Source organism: Microcebus murinus, chromosome 1 (genome assembly GCF_040939455.1).
Source record: "Microcebus murinus isolate Inina chromosome 1, M.murinus_Inina_mat1.0, whole genome shotgun sequence".
NCBI lineage: Eukaryota > Metazoa > Chordata > Mammalia > Primates > Cheirogaleidae > Microcebus > Microcebus murinus.
The window spans coordinates 75,344,556-75,366,561 of record NC_134104.1 but is presented as its reverse complement, the minus strand read 5'-3'; the positions used below and the strand labels follow the sequence as shown (position 1 = coordinate 75,366,561).

Below are 22,006 nucleotides of genomic sequence, written 5' to 3'. Positions count from 1 at the left end.
AAAACAAACAAACAAAAAACCTCCAACTAGGTAGCTACTTTAAAGCTTATGTTAGTAACTGTGCAGTTATTAGCATCATGGAGACCCTATGACTCACCATTATAAAAGTACTATAGGGTTGAAGTACTATACTATATTAACCTTATATCAGTAATTGGAAAGGGGCAAAGTTGACCATGGTGAAAGTATATGTGTTCATTCTATCAAAGTTCAATCCAATTTAATATATATTTATATTTATAATTTATAGTAGTAACATTTATTACCATTTACTGAGCAACTCCTATGTGTTTTATATGCTCTGTGTAGAAATTAGTGAAACAGAGACCCTGCTCTCAAGGATCTCTTAGTCTAGTAGGGGAAACCAATAGATATGCAATTAAACTAACAAAGAGCAGAAAATTTGCTCTAATAGAGCTGAATCAGGAAGGAACAGTATACTGTCATTGGAGATTAGCAGTGGTAAAATAAGGTAAAATGACCTATTTGAAGTATTTTTTTTTTTGTGAAACCACACTCAGGAACGATGACCATCTTTGCAGATAAGGTAAGCGTCTGGCCTCAATGGTTACGAGGTGATATCCCATCCCTATGGAGAAGGGATATTTTTGGAATATTCTGTCAGCACACTGATATTTGTTCACTAGCTTTTTTTTTTTCTTTTTTTTTTAGTGATAAGTTAAGACTTTTTTGTTTCCCTGGGATATTGCCTCATTCTCTGTCCACAACATGAATTTTTAATTTCATTTTTAATCTGAGATAATTTACCATTTAGTATTGGGACTGAAGATATCTCAGTAGTTGGTAGATTGATGCATTGAACTCAACTTATGCCCTATTTATTTTGAACATCTTTGAAAGTCAAACTATATGATGCAGTTTATTTTTTGAATAGCAATTACTATGACTTTTAAAGACAAATGACACTTGGTGGATTCAAAAGTGCTATTTGGTTCTAGTCCATTTGCAGAGCCAAACTGTCCTAACTTATTATTATTTAAAATTCATTCAGTGTTTTCAACTGAGAAATTGAACTTATTATCCAACAAATGAAAAACACTATGTGATTGAGATAGAAGCATATACATGTAATATGCTTAAATGCAGTCCACTAAGTTGTTTTATTTTGGTACAGAGCATTGCAATTGAATGACTGGACTCTTGAACTCACTAAAGTCCCAGAGATAATTCTGTCTTAGCTAACTATGGGTTAAAACTGTCCAGTAAAAAATCTCGAAGAGGTAATCTACTTTAAAGATAATAACTCTTTTAATTTGAGAATCTCAAAAGGCATTTCAAGTCATTTAAACAGATGACAGGGACATTAAATTTTGGTTTGGGTAAATATAGTGATGCATTAAAATTAAACATGGTAAGTGTACATTTATTTCTTTAAGAAATCTCCATTCTGTCTTCTGTAGAGGTTGTACTAATTTGCATTCCCACCAATAGTGCATAAGTGTTTCTCTCTTTCTGCATCCACATTAGCATCTATTGTTTTTAGACATTTTAATGATGGCCATTCTGACATGGGTAAGGTGATATCTCATTGTGTATTTAATTTGCATTTCCCTGGTGATTAGTGGTACTGAAAATTTTTTCACCTGTTTCATGGCCATTTGTTTATCTTCTTTCTGGAAAAATTTTGTTCATGTCTTTTACCCACTTTTTCATGGGGTTTGTTTTTTTCATGTTGATTTGTTTGAGTTTTTTTGTAGATTCTGGATAATAGCCCTTTATTGGATATATAGTTTAAGAATATTTTCTCCCATTCTGTAGGTTGTCTATGTATTCTGTTGATTATTTCCTTTGCTGTGCAAAAGCTTTTTAATTTAATCAAGTATCATTTTTTTAAATTTTTGCTATTGCTGTATTTACCTTTGGGGTCTTAGTCATAAATTCTTTCCCTAGGCTGATGTCTAGAAGAGTTTTTCCTATGTTTTCTTCTAGAATTTTTATGGTTTTATGCCTTACATTTAAGTCTTTTATCCATCTTGAATTAATTTTTGTATATGGTGAGATATAGGGGTCCTGTCTGATACTTTTGCATGTGGCTGTCCAATTATCCCAGCAACATTTATTAAACAGGGCTTCCTTTCCCTAGTATGTGTTGTCTGTTTGGTCAAAGATTAGTTAATTGTAGGTTAATTGCTGTCTTCCACTGAGTGTTCAAGTTTAGACTTTGTTGCCCTTTTTGTGCTTAAGTGAAAAGAAAGAATTGTCATAATTGTATAATATTGTACAAATCACTTACATGTAATTTAGCTCATTGATGTTCAAACTGTAGGTTGAGACCTACTTGTGGGTTACAATCAATTTAGTGGGTCATAACAAATATTAATATTTTTTAAAAATTTCCAGGTGTTTTACATATGGTAAGCATAGTTTATGAAACTCCTCTCTCTGGTATGCATGTAGTTCTATGTGCCCAAGTAGAGGTATTGTATCATAATATGAAAGATACTTCTCTACTCTGGGTTGTGGTCAAAAACGTTTCAAAGTTACTGTTTTATCTGCTTTGATCCTCAGAATGACACTGTGAAGTAGATACTGTTAGCCTCTTTTAATAGATGAGGACAGCTGAATCTGAGTTAGCATTGTTTCACCTGAAATACAAGGTAGAGCTGGGGTTTGTATTTTATGTTTTGGGGCTTAAAGTTTTGTACTATTTTCTTTCAGATGTATTTCCTTTCTCTATTAGTTACTATTAATGGAAATTAATTCTTAAAGCTATGACTTGGTAACCATGACTAAAATTTTTTCATCTTGTGTGTGTGTGGTTCAACCCAATCTCTTTTGGCCTCATAATTTATATGGTTATTAATTTCAGAAAGCATTTAGTGATTTTGTACTTAACCTTAAGGTTTATATTTTCCTCAAAGAACTATAAATTCTCCATACAACCAAGAGCTTCCATCTAGAAGGCGCTCTGGAGCCTCTCTATTCCAGCTGGAGCACATGGATCTATGCCAGCATCCCCTGGGAGCGTGTTAGAAATGCAGAATCCCAGGCCCCAACCCAGACCTACTGGATCAGAGTCTGCATTTTATCCAGATCTCCTGTTGATTTTAACACTGCCATTTGAGAAGTAATCGTCAGAGACATGAGGGCGTTTTCTTTGTAACATTCATTGAGCAGTTGAATGGCTTTTTATTTTTCAGTCATTGAACTGCATTTACTGAGAAAGTACTGTGGCCTAAGCCTTGTGCCAGGTGGTGGGGATATAAAGATAAACCATGAGTGGGCTCTATTTGTAAGAAGCTTCAGTACTAACTAGGAGACAGTGACTGCCACACGTGAACGCAATAATATAGTACAGGTGCTAGGATAGAACTGGATAGGAGGCACAAAAACGGGCTGCTATCTAAATCTCTGGGTATGTGTGTAGGTAAGTTTTATATGGTGTTTGTATGGAGAATAAAGAAAGTGATGCTTTCTTTTCCTCCCTCTCTCCCTTCCTCTCTTCCTTGTAAATGAATTCAAATTTCATCAATGGTCTGAGTTTAATTCTTCCCATGTTTTTTTCACTCCTATCACCCATAGCCAATAATTTACCTACTTGGCAGGTAAATTCTCGTTATTTTTTCCCTCTGGTTGGGCCATTTATTTCATGACATGGTAAGCAAGCTCTGTGCTCAGATGGGTACCTTTCCTATCTGCAGGTGCTAGTGTAACTACGGTGGCTAATAGCTCAGCTGGTATCAAGTAGTCACACCTGCTTCTCAGTGTCCCTGCCTTTGTACCCCTAGGTGAGAAAGGTTAGCTTGAGAAAATATGTGTAGCCGGGAGAGGAAAATTTGGAGAAGAAAATCTGGAGATTTTCCTCACTCCCTTTTCGAGTTAATAATGTGCATCATAGACTACTTTCTGAAGTACATCGGCAGAGACGTGTGTTTGGGAATCAGGGATATAATACTTTATTTGCCCAAGTCACCCGTTAGTGCCTCATGGTACTACCTGTTGCACAAAGCAAAGACCTTTTGCGTATATTAACTGAATCATTTAGGTTGATAGGGACCAAATCAAGTGAGGTCCTTCTTAGCTTCTCTCCAAAGTAAAGTGAGAATTCCTTTCTAGCTCTGTATTTCATTAGCTGTGTAACTGTGTAACTTCAAGTAAACCATTTTACATGGAAATTGAGACACACATGTATTTTGTGTGTAGGTAGGCTTTGGCCGATGAGGTAAGGGGGATATGGAATGAACCAGGCTTGTAGACAAGTATCTGTGGCCACGCTTCTTCTCTTCTAAAACTTAGATTTATCCTAGATTCAATATATTACTGCTGATTACCTGATGGTGGGTTTATATTTTTTGGGGGGGACTTATCTGTTTGACTGATTCAAAACCCCTGCAGGTAACAGGATCTGGGAGTTGAATTGGGATTTCCCTTGCAAGGCAGAGTGGACAGGGCATGCGCTGATGTGGAAGTCTGCAGCCTAGCATCTCTAGTGGGAAGGTGTCTCAGCTAATTTCTCCAGGTACATTTCTCCAGGAGGGTCACCACATTAGCATCTAAACTCCATGCTGTTTCCTTATTTTCAAAAATCTACTGGAATGAAAAGGATCTCCATCCCTTCCCCCACTCACATATATACACATTTTGTGATTTTCCCATCTTCCTTAAACATGTAAATTCTGCCTCATATCTAAAGCTGAACTTAGAAGCATTTTCTCTTGTTTACTTATATATTAAAATAGTGAGGTACAAGTGAGAATTCTTATAACTTTTTGTCTGATTTAGGATAGTTATTAAGAGTTTTTGCTTCCAGCTCTCCTGATGAGTGTATGCTTAACTCCAAGGGGCCCATTTTCTCTCCTTTTATCACATTTGTATCTGTTTTCTAGACAATTATCCATCCCTCTATGTCTTTTGAAAATGTGAGCTTCTTTCTAAAGAATGCAGTAAGAAGCCTTTGATGGTTGTGCTTGAAAAACTAAAAACTTTGGTCTGTTAGTAATTGATCTAAATAAAGCAGATAATTATTATTAATCATAAGGGCTTTTAAAAATCTGCCCAATTTTGTCTAGAATATAGAGTCTACGTTGTTTTCAAGTTATTGCTTTAAAGAAATACATCTCATTTTTTTCTGTTCCTTTTCATGTTCCCAGGATTGTCGTCAGCCTGTGTCTTTCCATGTTGAAGTTCTATTAGAGAAATAGAGTAAAGAAGGATGCAGTTGGAAGGACAGAATGTTGTACCTTTTATTATAAGATTAATTAGCTGGAGCATTTTGAACTGTTCATGTGGCTTTCATGGGCCGGTTTGATAACATGATCTCCAAGGTTTTGTTCAGTTCTGATTCTGTGTGATGTTCTGACAATTCTTTATGACACAACAGAATCTGAGGAAGTGTAAGAGGGTATTCAGAAGTCCCCTTTTAAGTGGGTGTGAAAGAGACATAGATATAGACAGAATTTTAAACCCGGAAATCAGCTGTGGACTAGAATTTGGTAGTCATGTCTTCAGCAACCTAACTCCCCTTTGCTTTACTACTTAGGATCTCAGTGTGATCATGCTTCTGATACACTGTAACTTTGAAAGCCAGAAAAAAACCTGGTGACAGTTCTCTTTACTTAACAGGTTTTAAATCTTTTTTTTTCTTGCAGTCTGTGGCCAAATGAGATTTTCTCAATCCTGGCTGTACGTTAGAATCACCTGGGATTGGTTGATTTATTGATTGATTCATTGATTCATTCTTTCATTCCACCTCCCCCCATCACCTGGATTTAAAAGGAGTACTGGCACCTGACCCCTCCCCCTCGCTCCTTTCTCCTATCCAGGAGATTCTGATAGAGTTGGTGTGAGGTGGAATTTGGGCCTCAGCATTTTTAGGTAAGCTTCCTTGGTGATTCTAGTGTATAGCTAATATTTGAAAGTACCAAATGGAGTTAATAAAGATTTATGAGACTTACAACCCTGGTAAGAAAATGGACAAAGTATGTCTCCAGATTTGTGTACCCAGGAAAAGAAGTAGAAACTTTTCTATGTGGCATAAGTTATTGAACTTACTTAATCCTTTAGACCTAAAGTAGAAATAATATGGTACTTTGCTTAGTGTGGTGATTGTCAATGTGAGATTCCAGATATAATAACATCAGAATCAACTGGAAACTCATTAGAAATGCAAATTATTGGGGCTCACCTTAGACCGACTGAGTCAGACTCTCTGGGGTTGGGACCCAATAATCTGTGTTTTAACAAGACCTTCCAGAGATTCTGATGAACTCTGAAGTTTGAGAACCATAAGCATAGAGGGTTGTTGTATGAATGCGAGGTAGTGTATGGAAATCTTAACACGCTGCCTGGCATTGTGGGCATACTCTAGAGATAGTGTGCTTGTCTGCTTAGTAGTCTGAATTTGTCTGGGAGCTAGACTTGACAGCAGTTAGCTACTTTTCCAATTCTAAGATTTATTTACAAGGCAGATGGAGACGAACTGAATCATTTCAAAGGTATATCAGAACCTCCAAACCAATTCGCCATCCTTCCACTGTGCCCATCCTTCAAATCTTAGGCTCTTCTTTTTCTGAAGACTGAAGTTGTGTTGTTTTAATATTATCCAAAAGCAACTCATTTAATGATGGAGATAAATGATGGAGATTGCTGCACTACCATTAAGTGTTTAAATGACTCAAGTACAAGGAAAAGCTACTTCTTATTCATAAATAGAGACTACTTCCCCAATACATCAAAAACATTATTTTTTAAAAGGAAAAAGACAAATAGAGAAAAGGTTTAAAGATGGAAATTTCTGTTTTCCTAATAGAATTTCTTGCAAAGACTATTTAAAAAGTTCCATACCGGGAACCGTACAGCTCTTGGATATATGTGTCTATACCTCTGATCTTAGAGATTAGGTACACTCTTTGAACAATCTAACTACAATGTACTGCTCTTGTTGGTCAGAGATGTTGGAGTTTCTTGGTATCCCAAAGTCTTCTCACTTCCTGCTGTGATTGCCTATAGATTTCTAAATTGGATGTTTCTTATTGCTGTTTCTCCTAATCTGTCCTGCACATACTTTTATATATTTATTTAAAATTTCTTACCCTTCCCCCCCTCACACAGATACTTTTTAGATTAGTCTTTGGTAAATCATATTGTAACCAAGTGTTCTTTTCTCTGAAATCCTTGTTGGATTCCCTACTTCATGCATGGTAAAAATTCAAACGCTTTGCCAGATGTGCAACACACTTAAACTTATTTTCATCATCTCTCTAATTTTTATAACTCACTAGTATTATTTTATATTCTTATGTTTTTGCTGTGTTATGACTTCTTATTCTTTATGGCCTGTGCCTTTTGACTTCTATGTCTGTGTTCCCCTGTCTTTCTACCTAGAGTGGACTTGCTCTCTACGTAATAATACTTCAAGGCAATTACACGGTCCAGTAAGCTTTCCCTGTACCTCCACCCGGACATGAGCATTACTTTGTCTTAATTTCTAGAAATCTGTACATCTTCATAAATTGCACCTTGTATTTTTCTTACTTGTGTATACATTTTTCCTCCTCTATTTGATTGAAAATGTATTGAGGGTAAGTGCCAAGTCTTATATTAATATAATTCAGCAACCCCATCCCCCAACCCAAGTTCATTCCCTGCTCTTCCTTAATGTATTCGACCCCTCTCGACTAGCTTTTATGCCACTTTTAAATATCAAATCCGATGCTCTTTCTTCTGAAAGTTAAGGCTACTAATTAAACTGAAGAGAACTAAGATAGGAAATAATTGCTGTACAAGGCAAAAAAATTACATGTCAAAGCCAATTACAAAGGACTAAAATGCCAGCAAATACATCTTTTTTAAGAGTTCTGTAAAATTGCATCCCTATTAACTTAATGTGTGCATTTCCTTTCTGCAGGTGATTTTCTTCCACCCCCACCTCCACCTCTAGATGATACCAGTGCCCTCCCATCTGGCTCTGGAAACTTCCCTCCTCCACCACCCCTTGATGAAGGTGCTTTCAAAGTGCAGGTAAGAGCTGCAATTGAAGTCATGTTTATAAGCCATGCTAGGAAGTTCATGTATTTAGTGATTGTTTCTGTGGTGGATAAACATTTATCCAGAGCCTGTAGAGAGCTTTACAACTTACAAAGAGCTAAGGTACTTTAATGCAAAATGCCCAACTCAAGCTTCTCAGAGTTCTGCTGGCTTAACCCTCTGAAGCCCTCAAAATCCTTTTACCTACTAATTTTGTGTCAAAACCCCAAGTTCTTTTTTTTTTTTTAATTTCAGCATGTTATGGGGGTACAAATGTTTAGGTTACACATATTGTCTTTGCCCCACCTGAGTCAGAGCTTCAAGCATGTCCATCCCCCAGATGGTGCGGTACGCACTGCACCTGTTAGGTATGTATATATCTATCCCCTCCTCCCCCCTCTCACCTGCCTGACACCCAATGAATGTTACTATATGTGCTCATAACTGTTGATCAGCTAATACCAAGTTGATGGTGAGTACATGTGGTGCTTGTTTTTCCATTCTTGTGATACTTCACTTAGTAGAATGGGCTTCAGCACTATCCAGGATAATACAAGAGGTGCTAGATCACCATTGTTTTTTGTGGCTGAATAGAACTCTATAGTATACATATACCACATATTATTAGGAATGCCGTTTGAGAAGACAACATTTTTTTGTTATCTTGGAAAACACAACCATGCTTTCTTATTGCCTTTGTTCCTTCTTTACAAACATTGCATTTGAAATGAGTAAGGCTGATATTTTAAGGCTCCAGTTGGTCACTGTAGGTCCTATTTGTTAGGAACATTTTCCTGGCAGAAGCAACATTGAAAATTCTTAGGGTTTTCTATTCTGAGTAATTTCAAGGATGTACATTATAGATATGTACCAATTAAATATAACTTTCATTTTCCAGAGATTGGTGATTGTAAAGTAACTCAGGGCTGGAGTCAGAAGTGACATTAGAAGTCATTCTCAGACTGTGTAATCATTACGTGACTGGTGACCAATAGCCGCCACCTTTAAGGCTGAAGAACTCATTCATGTCAGGAAGAAAAACTAATAAAGTCATGGAATTATTATTATATTTTTAGGTGTGATTATGTTAGTCTAGACATATAAAAGAAGAGTCTTTTTTTCTGTTAGAGAAACAAAGTTGTGGGTAAAATGGAATGATGTCTGCTATTTATTTCAGAATGAAGAGACTAAAAAACTACTTAGTGAGAATGTAGGTTAAAAAAGGTTAGTTATGAGTTGCTAACTGTTGGGTACATGGAGCTTTATTCTAATATTCTGTCTACCTTTGTATATGTTTATAGAGTATGTAATATGGATGTTTCTCAATTTCTCATAAAAGTAATGTAAAAGAGGAAAAGACATACGGGATATCTGCATAAATAATTCAATCTATTGTCTGACTTTCTTTTTCCTAAATTTGGGTTGGAGGAGATAAAGGAAGAAATGATTCATTGATTCAACAAATATTCTATATCTGTGTGGGCAATATTCAAGCACTGGGAATTTTATAGCAAAAAGACAGACCCGGTTCTGCTCTCACGGAATGTACAAGTCTATGGAACTAGTGGAAGTAAACAAAATATTAATATATACATTACCAAGGACATGAGAATGGATGAGTGCTATGGCTGAGTAAATATGGAAGGGGATATGGCTTACGTAGGGTGGGCAGAGTCACTGTTGCCTCACTGGGAAGGTGACACAGACTTGAAGAAGGAAAGGAGGTAACCACCATATGATCTTCTTGGGGAATGTATTTCCATATAGTAGATGCTAAGAAAGAGAAGAAGCTTTTCATATTATTGCTCAGCTGAAATTATAATAGTAAGTTCAAGTTTTAACTCTAAGTTTCAATTCAGTTTAGAGTCTAGATTTTTTAAGGGCTATTAATTTTTTTTTATCTTTCATATGTGTCACAAACTTCCTGCATTTTATTTTGCTGTAAGCTAATAAAAGATCAGCTGCCAACAATGAACAAGAATGCTACAATGTTTACATTTATTTTATGCAACAGAATTCTTAGCAGATAAAAATAATGTGATCGATTTTCTTTATTTTTAGTCATTTTTAATAAACATTATTTAAGAAAACCCTTAGAGTTTTCTTTTTATATATCTTTGCTCTTATTTTGTTGAAGTTGGATTTTTTATATATATATCGTTTAATATGCACAACTAAAAAATCACTCTATTTTTTCTCTTGGATTGTTGTGGGAACTATTTTGTTGCATTTAAAATTTTTAATTCTCAAAAAGTTGTTTGAACTAGTGACAGAAGACTTGTGTTTGAAAAGTAGTTATGCAGCTTTTTCTAGTTATGTGATCTTGAGTGAACCACACTGTCTAGCCCCAGTTTCCTCATAATTAAAAACCAGGTGAACATACCTACCTCTTATAATTAAATGAAACACAGATGGCTTTGAAAGTGTAGACTGAAATGGCTGTACAGATACTTTGATGTTGTAGTATTGCTATGTAAGAGCAATAATAAGGCTTTGCCAGTGAGTTCCATTAAAAAAATCAAATACGGGGCTTTCATAAAATTATAAAAAGTCTTTTTCTGTATGGACCTTATTCCAGTAAATGTACTAAAGCCATTGCTTTGTTTTTGAAGAGGAAGGAAATAAACAAAAAGCCTGTTGCCATGTTGGCTAATGTTCCCTGTAAAACAGAAGGAAGGAGGATAAAAAATAAAGTTAGCCAAATAGAAAGGCACAAATCTGGTAGGGAGTGGCATGTTATTTTTAAGACTCTTCGTGTGGAAGATTGTTGATGAGTTCAAAAGAAAATGGACATACCCTTGTCATGTGTGGTGGTGACTTGCATGTGTTAGTGGCTTGCCCTGCTCTGGCCATATTTGCACCTCCTTTAGCTATGAGCTTAATGTGGCCTGCAGAAAATTTTGCTCTTTTTCCCCTCAGCCATGGTGAAACCTTATGTTGCCAAGTCCAAATTATAGCTGGTAAATGTGTGTTTTTATGTAAAAGTCTGTTTGTTTCCAGCCAAATTTTCAGGTCAGAGCCAAAAGAATGTCTACTAAATGTGACTATAAGAATTGTAAGATTTTCAGAGCTGAGAGGGACCTAGGGGATCGTTAAGTCCTACCCCGGAGCGAGGCATCTAGTTGCAGCCCTTTTGAGTATGTGCTGAATGATTTAATTCTCTTTTATTGGAAATGAGGAAACTGAAACCCAAGGAGTTGTAGATCCTGTAGTTTTGAGAGAACTCTTAGTGCATTTGAGAAATCTTAACTCCTGGACTTGACCTTCTTCCCACTGTCCCAGATGGCCTGTGCACTTGATTTTGCTTTAGTCCTCTATTAGGCTGTAAGCCTCTGAGACTCAGAGTAGGGGGTTACATGCTTTTATGCATAGGGACCAGGTGCTGCTGGAGTTTTGCTTGGCTCTCTGAATTTTTGATAGATACTATAAACTATTTTTTTCTTTACAAAGGCAAATAAATATTTGATGTCAAGGATTCTTGTTTTGACAATTTTTATTCTTATGGGAAAAGGTGAATCTTGTAAAACAAAGGAAAGATTTGGTTTGCTTTTCTATCAAGATCAATTTGACTTCAGTGCCTGTGATGTTTGGAGTGACCTTGTAGCAACTACTTTATTAATTTTTCTTCATTCACTTCATGTAAGTTGAATACCTTCTATTAGTGGACACCTATGTTAGGGATTATAGCCTTAGAACTTGGCATCATTGGTCTAAGTTTGGGACTGTCAACTTTATTCAACCTTGGGACTGTCAGCTTTATTCTGATCTGATGCCACAGTTGGCACTTTCTTTCTATTTTCAGCCAGCTCATGGGCAGGTATGTAATATTGTTTACTGTAGTTACAAGGAAGGAAAATGTCTCATAGAATTTCAGGTTTACAAGTGAATTAGAGATTGTATATTCAAGTCCCTTTCTGTTGTTTGAATCTTGTCATTTTTTTTCAATTTAACAAAATGATTATAGGTAACTATTATACATGAGACAATATTGAAGGTTAAAAAAATGGATCAGACACAGTACTTAGAATCAAGTTTGGGAGATGCTTATGTAAACACAGTCTTTAAATTAAGGTATTCTATGATTAATTATGCTGTAGTCACCATGCTTTGATCAGAAGCACAAAGTCCTGTGTTGGTGGAGGGTGAGGGCGATAAATGAACTGTGATTAGGGGATGCACGAAGGATTCTTGGAAATAATTTCAACTGAACTGAACTTAGATGGCTGGGTAGGTCCTTAATTTTCAGATAGGGGAATGGATTTTTCAGCAATAAAGTAAGAAGAATAAAACCACACAGGATGGAAAGCACAAACTAAGTGTGATAGACCTTGAATTTCCAGCCATGGAATTTACCCGTAATGGTTACCTCCTTTTCTTCTTCAAGTCTGTTAAGTGTCACCTTCCCAGTGAGGCAATAGTGACTCTGCCTACCCTACAATAAGCCATATCCCCTTCCGTGTTTACTCAGCCATAGCACTCATCCATTCTAATGTCCTTGGTAATGTATATATTAATATTTTGTTTACTTCCACTAGTTCCATAAACGTGTACATTCCGTGGGAGCAGAACCGGGTCTGTCTTTTTGCTATAAAATTCCCGGTGTTTGAATAATGCCCACACAGACATAGAGCATTTGTTGAATCAATGAATCATTTCTTCCTTTATCTCCTCCAACCCAAAAATTTAGGAAAAAGAAAGTCAGACAATAGATTGAGGAATGGTCAGTTCAGGAGAGAGATAGATACCCTCTGCTTCAAGGAGTTAATCAATAAAGCTACTGAAAGAGCTGACTCTTCTAATGAGAAAGTAAGGACAGAGTAACATAAGTTATGCCCAGAGTTAGTGGAAAGAAGAGGAAGAGAAACTTCTGAAATCATTTGCTTTAAAGTCAGCTTCCAAAAGCTCTTAAGCAAACTCAGTCCTATTCTTGTGAAAATAATTCAATTCAAAGCTCATAAATGTGCATGGTCAGTGGTGGCTTATGATCATTTTTCTGCTTACCCATTTTATATATTTTATTTAACAGTGATAATTTGAAAATCTGGTGAAGGTTTAACAGGACTGGCCATGGAATTTGTGTCTTGTGATTCTGTCTAGTATTAGCATGGTCACAGGTATGGAACGACAGGATTTTACCTCCAGACATAAAGAACTCAGGCCCACGGCCATGGCCACGTTCATTCATGAACTCAGAAATTGGAAGCTGGACTGGCTGTATATGGTATACACATACCTTACCTTAGATTTCATTCCTTCTGCTGCCTGTTAGTGTGATGAGGAGGAAGGAGGCTGAGTATAAAAGAAGATACAGGCTACTGAGGTTAAGAGTGGAAGTCGTGGACAGTATTGTCAGAGCACAACCAAAATAGGAAAACTTTAGTGCACTCTGAAGTGCTTATCCTTTCCGTACGGTGAGAATACAAGGGTATCTTGATCCATGAAAAGACACCAAAGGGATGAGTGACATGCTCATTTCTTACTGGCCCTTTGCCTCATTCCTTTTGGGTCAGCACTAGTTGATTTGTAGGTTGTTTGTGACCAGCAACAGTAGCAGCAGTAGCAGCTTGCTTTTCAATTATCGCCTATTTTTATGATCCATATATGTAGGTCAGTGTGTGTTTAGCAAGGCTGGGTAGGTTCTTAGGCATGTTGTTGGGTCTGGTTAATGCGACTTTCTAGAAGCGAATGTCAAAGTTTTCCTGTTTTCGTTCTGAGTCATCCTCTGGTTATTCAGATGAGAAGAGAGGGGAATTTTTGGTGTCTGGACTTGTAAAAATGTCTTTGACAGTAGCAGACTAGAGTCGGCAGGGAGTATTCCATTCTTTCATTTAGCATCTGGTACCTTTTTCCATGGAATGTCATAGTTTCTCCTTCTTATTTTTTAAGCATTTATGTACAGAGGTAAACCTTTCCTTTCCCTTGAGATTGATAGTGGAGTATGTGCACACATGCATACGTCCGCCTACTCACCTTATCAACCCTCCATCACTACCCTACCATCACGACTTTGAAATAATCTAGGACAACTTCTTCATGCTTTCTGTAGTAAAATATTTGCTAATTGCTGGACAAAAAAAAAAAAGTTTTATGGGGAAACGGGTTGTGGTCACTTCTGCTATATGTAGGGATAACTGATGAGGTTAGCTTTGCTTTAGCTCCTGAGTTTCTGTGTAGGGAGCAATTTACTATGCTTGCATATCACGGAAAATTTCCTTCACTCAAAGTTAAATGAAACTGCAATTGATTGTTTCTGAGTCATTGGAAGTTTTTATCCCATTTTTGTCTCTCTCATCAAGAATCTTAGTGGTTTTTTCAAAGCTGACATCTATTGTTTTTTTTTTTAACTTACAGAAAAGTAATGTGCATTTTTCTACTTATATGAATGTAATGTAAACAAAGCAAATCATATAAAGTATTTTCAAATATGTTTCTGTGTGAAGGCAACTATCATCTGCATATTTACCTCCATCCCTAACAAATATACCAGATGAAGCTTGAGCTTTCTTCTCCTCTCTTCTTCATCCCAAGCATTATTAAAACCATTTGGAGAATGTGTTGTAATAGTTTTAACTTTATAGCAAATCTGTTTTAGGAATTGTTTCTTTCATTAAATTGTATAACCACATTATTATTAATAGTTAAATTATAATTTTTACTTATTGTTTTTTGTTTGTTTTTTTTCCTTGTATTCATCATCCTGATATATATATTTTTTTCTGCCCCAGTACTTCATCACTGTGTAGTTTATAAGAAGGCTGTGTGGGTGATATATTTCTTGAATCTTTGTATATCTGAAAATGGCTTGTTTTTGCCTTCAGATTTGATTAAAAATTTGGCTGCAAGCTGAGTCAAATTTCCGTTACCTCAATATTGCAAAAAGATTTACACACTGTCATTTAGTATCATTTAGTATTTAGTGCTGGAGATGAAAAATCAGATGCCAGTCTGATTCTTTTTCCAATATAGTCACTTCTCTTTGTTTGGCCTATAAGCTTTATTTGTAAGATTCTGCAATCTTACTGCACTGTGTCTAGGTATGGCTCCCTTCACACTCACCCCACTATTCCTACCCAGCATTCAGTGATGCTGTTTGATTTGAAGAAGGGGGGTATTTTTTTGCTAAGGGAGATTTTTTTTGGAATATCAATTTGGAAAAAGCATTTTAATATTTCATTTGCCTTTTTTCTTCTTTATGGACTCCTACTCCATGGTATTGGATTTTTTCTCTATCATTCATATTGCTTTTCTTTTTGCAATAGTTCAACCAAAAATGAAATCATTCCTATTACTTGCTTGCTTGCTTTATTTTTAATTGTTGTAGTGATAGTCTGCTTTTGACTGATAAATGTGACATCTACCTGAATTTGGGGAGAATATTCAGTAGGGGGATGGCTCTGGGTCTGTTATTCAGGGTGACTTAGATAGCTTGCACTTCAAACTTTATCTTTTGTCTAAATCATGAATATATAGTTCTTTACAATGCAGAGTGACCATAGGGTATATGCATCCAGTCTTTACCCAGTCTGTGTAATTAGGAGAGCAGGCCAGTAGAAGAGTTGCCCTAAGTAGATGCATAGGCCAAGAGCCGATCAGCAAGCTTCACACCAGCCCTCGAGGATATTGCTTTGGGGATCCACAGGCAGGCGGGGAAGCCCCTGCTTCCCTTGCCATGCATATATGCCAAGTGAGGGCAGCAGGAGCTGCAGCCAGCCCTTCTGCGTGGTGGTCTCCGGTTGAGTTCTCAAGCCCTCGAGAGTTTGCTCCCTCACTATTTTCCCATTCATGATTCTGCTTCTCAATGACTGGCACTGGAGTGTTAATGATTGTGGTAGAGTACTTTTTATTAAAAAAGGATAAACTTATTATGTCATTTCACCACTCTTTTGTATGGCTTTCATTATATACCCCAGACATCCCTTCCAAAGACCCTTCTCCCACCCCTCATCCTTTTTGTTGTGGCACCTTGAAGTCAGCTCAGGTTCTGGTCCCTTTGGCCATTTATCTCAGCCCCACTCTTCTGCCTGTGATGAGTTCCTCACGGAAAAGTGAGGAACTTCAGTATTACAGAATACAGAAAATCAGTATTCCCTGATTACATCATCTAAGCCAAGGATAGTTGTAGGGACAGCATAGCGTGATGGTTCACAATGCAAGCGCTGGTTCCAGGACTCCTGGGTTCATACCTGGCTCCCTGCTCAGTAGCTGCATGACTACCGTGTGGTGTTTAACTTTTCTTAGCCTCACTTTAATGCTCTGTAAAATGGGCCTAATTACTGTGCTCGTGCCTACCCCTTTGGATTGTTGTGACATTTCAAAGAGATAATACACATAGGGAATATTGTGTGTGACTGACTCATCCTAAGACTCAGTAAGTGCCGTTACTTTTGTGATACTCTGGGCTAGCTGGCCTCTGTGCTGGGATCTGCTGCAGTTGTCACTGCCATGTGATTTGTACCATACCTCCAAAGTTCACCTGTGATCCCATCCCTTACTCTCATATACTTGAGGACTTTATGTATTTTTGGGAAAAAAAAATACTCCCACAAATTTCCTCTGTAAAATGAGTGATAGAATTAAATTATCAGGTAAGTCTCCTACAGCTGTAAAATTCAATGCCTTGGTACTAAAATATCGCTTCTTTATAATTTCATGGTGTTTACAATTTGCAGACTATATTATAACAGCAAAAATACATGTGAAAAGAAAAATTGAGGCTCAAAGTTGAGGCAGTTTATTCAGGATTTCACAAGTACCATGGAACAGTGATTTATTTTTAAATAGACAAAAACAAAAAGGCATTTGGGGGACTTTTTACAAATGAGAGAAGGCAGATCCTCTTAAATCTTCAAAAAGCAACTCAAGTCATCAACAATATGTGTTGATGGCTAGTGGCCAAGGACCACCAAGGTATCTTTGTTTGTAATTCTTTAGTGGAAATAAGCACATCTTCCATCCCAGCCTCCAGCATGTTATCTAACAAACCCTCACAGATTGTACCATGTACTTCTTATCCACGGATTTGGTAAGTTAGCCCTGTTGGGCTCACAAATCCTTTAGTTCTTTTGTAATTTACATAATCCACTCAACATGGGCGCAAAACAACTTGTTCTGAAAGAAGAAGCAAAAGAGGGAGTAGTGGATGCCAGGACCAGAAACCTAGGGCATTAACTCATACTTCATTTCCAAATATAGTACTTTGAAATTCTAATGTTTTAGGAAGGATTTTTTTTTTTTTTGCATAGCTGATTTTACTTGATCCCTTGAAAAGTCAAGTATTTTTGCACTCTTACTACATAACTTAAAATGTATTATTGTGTATAGTACTTATAACAGCCCTTGAGGGGTTAAGTTATGTTATCATCATTATTTTATCATTAGCTTTTGTTAGTTTGATCTGCCCAACGCCTCCTATCCTGCAAATTCTAAAATTGATTTTGTTTTTTTGTTTTGTTTTGTTTTTTTAAATAAAAGGCTTTCAAATAGTTTATCTCACTTGAACCTTTAAAAAAACTTCTGAAAAGTGGGAGGTGAGGAATATTTCTCCGTCTTGTGCTAGTGAGAAGACTGAGGCGCAGAGAGGTTAAGCACTGTTCCAGGGTTTAGGAGCGTTCCAGGTTTCCATGGTACTAAGTGGCCCAGGTAAGGATCAAGCCTTGTAACTTTTGGAGACATGCCAATCTATTAATATTTCTCCCTCTCTCTTTTGTAGTCATTGCTTTGTTACTCTTTTTTATATTCCTTTTCAGTTAAGGAAAGAAAACACCAGTTCTCACTTTCCAAGTGCTTTCATTATTTGCTCTTATGAGTTCTATTGTAGAATTCTCTATTGCAATATTATCTTCAGCCTCTTTTTTTTTTTTTTGATCATTTAGATTTTTGCAGATTGGAAGAAGGCACTTTGGTATTAAAACATAGACAAACTATTTATAAACCTTTAAATGGAATTATTTCTGAATTTTTAATTTATTTTTACATGTATCTTACTAGTACAATTTAATAAATATATCAATCTTTATTACTGTGAAATTGTTGCTACTTAGTGGAAAAATGTTTCTGTGGCAGTTTTTTTGTTTTTTTTTTAAATGAGGATAGGGATTATACAGGAAATAGAGGTTCCAGATTATAAGAAATATGCTTTTTCTATAATTTTTTTAAATAAAGGATTTGATTTATGAGAGGGAAGAAACTAAGCAAGAAATACCTTCCCTCCATGATAGTTTCTCTCATTCCCGGTAGTGCTTAAAGAAGCGTGCATCTGTCCTGCAACCACCTCCTCTTCTGAACTGTAGATGACACATAAAGATATGTGATTTGGGGCAGATTAAGCCTTAGAGCCAAATCTGGGTTGCTATAGCCATAGAAATAGTATGATAGCATGATAATCCTATACCTCCTGTCTTCTGGTTTGTGTTAACAGGCAGATGAAAATAAACCAATGATAGCAAACCTAATTTAGTAGTTAAAGGATTTATCTTAAAAAATATAATTTTGTGACACTATTTTAGCATCCTTGAGCTTTAATTCTTTTCATTAGCAATTATATCATCCTCATATTTAGAGTAAGGAATAATTGCATGGCTTTTAAATGAAGTATTTGATGGTACGGTGTATATTGAAAAGAAAATGACAGACTACTCCTGAACAGAGATTTATTCAAACCATAACTTAACTACACTATGTGCACTTCAGAGTCAAAGCCCTGTGTCAGAACTTCAAAGAGTACCTGGCTGGCTCAGAGTTAGGTATTTCATGAAGAGATGATCAAACAATTGAATTGAAAATACAGCAACCAGAAGAGTATTTCACTGTGCACAGTCAGAAGACTTCATCATTGTTATTATCATTTTAAATCAAACTATTTTATAAGCAGAGATGTGCCTAGAGTATTGTTTTCATTTCCTTTTAGCTTATTGAAAGTCATACAGTGTCACTTTAGTAATTCTCTTCTGACCTAGTGGGTATAGAAACCAGTTTTGGACCATGCCAACTACATGGAAGTGTTTTCGTAGAGTTACAGATTCATTAAATGAGACCCTCTCTCCACCTGTTCCCACTCTACTGTATTTCTCTCTGTAATGAGGATTTAAGCAACAGTCCCAACATGGACTAATTTATTTCAGTTCTACAGAAATGGCTCTTGTATGGGTTTACCACCTCCTCTGGTCCTCCAACAACTGTTCTTTTTCTGACATCTTGTACCTCTTTCAAGAAGGTGAAACTCTTGGTGATTTGAACCTCGTTTTTTTCTTTTTCTTTTTTTTTTTCTTCCAATTTTTAAAACTGTGGTAAACACACATAACATGAAGTTTACTGTCTTAACCATTTTTAAGTCTACAGTTCATTGACATTAAGTACATTCATATTGTTGTGTAACCATCACCAACATCCATTTTCAGAACTCATTTCATCTTGCAAAATTAAAACTCAGTGTCCATTAAACAGTAACTCCTTATTCGTCTCTCACCAAACCCTGCCAACCATCATTCTACTTTCTGTCTCTATGATTTTAACTCTACAAGTACACTTTATAATTGTAATCATACAGCACTTGTCTTTTTGCGACTGGCTTATTTCACTTAGCATGATGTCCTCGAGGTTCATTCATGTTGTAACATGTCAGAACTTCCAAATTTTCTAAGGCTGAATAATATTCCTTTGGATGTATATATCACATTTTGCTTATCCATTTATCTGTTGATGAACACATGGGTTGCTTCCCCATTTTAGCTACTTCAAATAATGCTGCTGTGAACATGGATATATAAATAACTTCTTCAGGCCATGCTTGCAGTTGTTTTGAATATATACCCAGAAGTGAATTGCTGGATCACAAGGTAATTCTATTTTTAATTTTTTGAGGAACCACCATGCTGTTTTCTACAGCAGATTGACCATTTACATTCCCACCAACAGTGCACAAGGGTTCAGATTTCTCCCTATCCTTGCCAACACTTCTTTTCTTTTTTTTTAAATTTAATTTTATTTTAATACAGTAACTATTTTAATGAATGTGAGATGGTATCTCATTGTAGTTTTGGTTTGCATTTCCCTAATGATTAGTGATGTTAAGCATGTTTTCATGTAATTATTGGCCATTTGGATATCTTACATGAGGAAAATGTCTATTCAAGTTCTTTCTTTCTTTTTTTAATTTTATTTTAGCATATTATGGGGGTACAAGTGTTAAGGTTATATATATTGCCCATGCCCCCCTCCTGCCTTGAGTCAGAGCTTCAAGCGTGACCATCCCCCAAACGTTGCACATCTCACTCGTTGTGTTTGTATATACCCATCGCCACCTCCTCCTCCCTCCCACCTGCCCAACACCTGATAAATGTTATTCCTATATGTCCACTTAGGTGTTGATCTGTTAATACCAATTTGCTGGTGAGTACATGTGGTGCTTCTTTTTCCATTCTTGAGATACAAGTTCTTTATCCATTTTTGAATTAAACTTTTATTTTTTGTTTTTGAGTTTTATGAGTTCTCTATATATTATAAATATGAATCCCTTATCAGATATTATTCACAAATTATTTTTCCCATTTTGTATATAGCCTTTTTACACTGTTGGTAGTGTTTTTTTGATTTCACATTTTTATGAAATACAGCTTGTCTATTTTTTCTTGTGTTGTCTGCACTCTTGGTATCATATTAAAAAAATCAGGCCGGGCGCGGTGGCTCACGCCTGTAATCCTAGCTCTTGGGAGGCCGAGGCGGGCGGATTGCTCAAGGTCAGGAGTTCAAAACCAGCCTGAGCAAGAGCGAGACCCCGTCTCTACTATAAATACAAATAAATTAATTGGCCAACTGATATATATAGAAAAAATTAGCCGGGCATGGTGGCGCATGCCTGTAGTCCCAGCTACTCGGGAGGCTGAGGCAGAAGGATCACTCAAGCCCAGGAGTTTGAGGTTGCTGTGAGCTAGGCTGATGCCACGGCACTCACTCTAGCCTGGACAACAAAGCGAGACTCTGTCTCAAAAAAAAAAAAAAAATCATTGCCAAATCCAAGGTCATGAAGGTTTTGCCCTATGCTTTATTCTAAGAGTTTTATAGTTTTAGGTCTTACCTTTAGGTCATGAATCCATTTTGAGTTAACTTTTATAATTGTGTTAGGTAAGGGTCCACATTCTTTTTTTTTTTTTTTTTCCTTTTTCTTTCTTTTTTTTTCACATGTGTATATTCAGTTTTCCCAGCAGCATTTGTTGAAAAGACTGTTCTTTCCCTACTGAATGGTTGTGGTACCTTTGTGGACAGTCATTTGAACACATATGTGAGGGTTTCTTTCTAGACACTCTACCATATAAGTCTATCATTATGTCAGCACAATGCTGTTTTGTAGCTTCATAGTCATTTTTGAAATCAGGAAATATAAGTCCTTCAATTTTGTTTTCTTTTTTCAGGATTTGAAGTCATTTTATATTCTATATGAATTTTAGGATGTTTTTTTTCTATTTCTGCAAAAAATATCATTGGGATTTAGATAGGGAGTGCACTGAATCTGTACATCACATTGTGTAATATTGACTTCTTAACAATATTAAGTCTTTAATCCATGAACATGGTATGCCCTTCTTTTATTTATGTCTTCTTTAATTTCTATCAGGAATGTTTTCATTATATAAGTCTTTTACCTCCTTGGTTAAGTTAATTTCTAAGTATTTATTTTTTGGTGCTATTGTAAATGGATTTTTTTTTAATTTCCTTTCTAAATTGTTTATTTTTGGGTGATAGAAATATAACCAATTTTTTTGTGTAGACTTTATATGTTGCTACTTTGCTAAATTCACTAATTCTGACTTTTTTTGTGTGTGGAATCTTTTTACATGTAAGATTATATCATCTAGGCCAAGATGAAAGGCCAAGGCAGGAGGATCCCTGGAGGCCAGGAGTTTGAGACCAGCTGGGCAACATAGCAAGACTCCATCTTTACAGATATTTTTAAAAAAAATAGCCAGGTGTAGTGTTGCACATTTGTCTTTGTATTTACTCAGGAGGCTGGGGTGGGAGGATTACT

General features: G+C 36.3%; 1 protein-coding gene across 8 annotated transcripts in view; it reads left to right on the top strand.

Moving 5' to 3' along the window:
* The window catches only part of LPP (LIM domain containing preferred translocation partner in lipoma), a 669,323-nt gene that overhangs the window by 280,382 nt on the left and 366,935 nt on the right, over window positions 1–22,006 (top strand). For all 8 annotated transcript variants that reach the window (XM_076003023.1, XM_076003032.1, XM_020286688.2 and 5 more), the window contains one exon: window positions 7,868–7,980. In XM_076003023.1, the coding sequence (XP_075859138.1) occupies window positions 7,868–7,980 (113 nt within the window). The remainder of the gene's footprint in view (window positions 1–7,867; window positions 7,981–22,006) is intronic.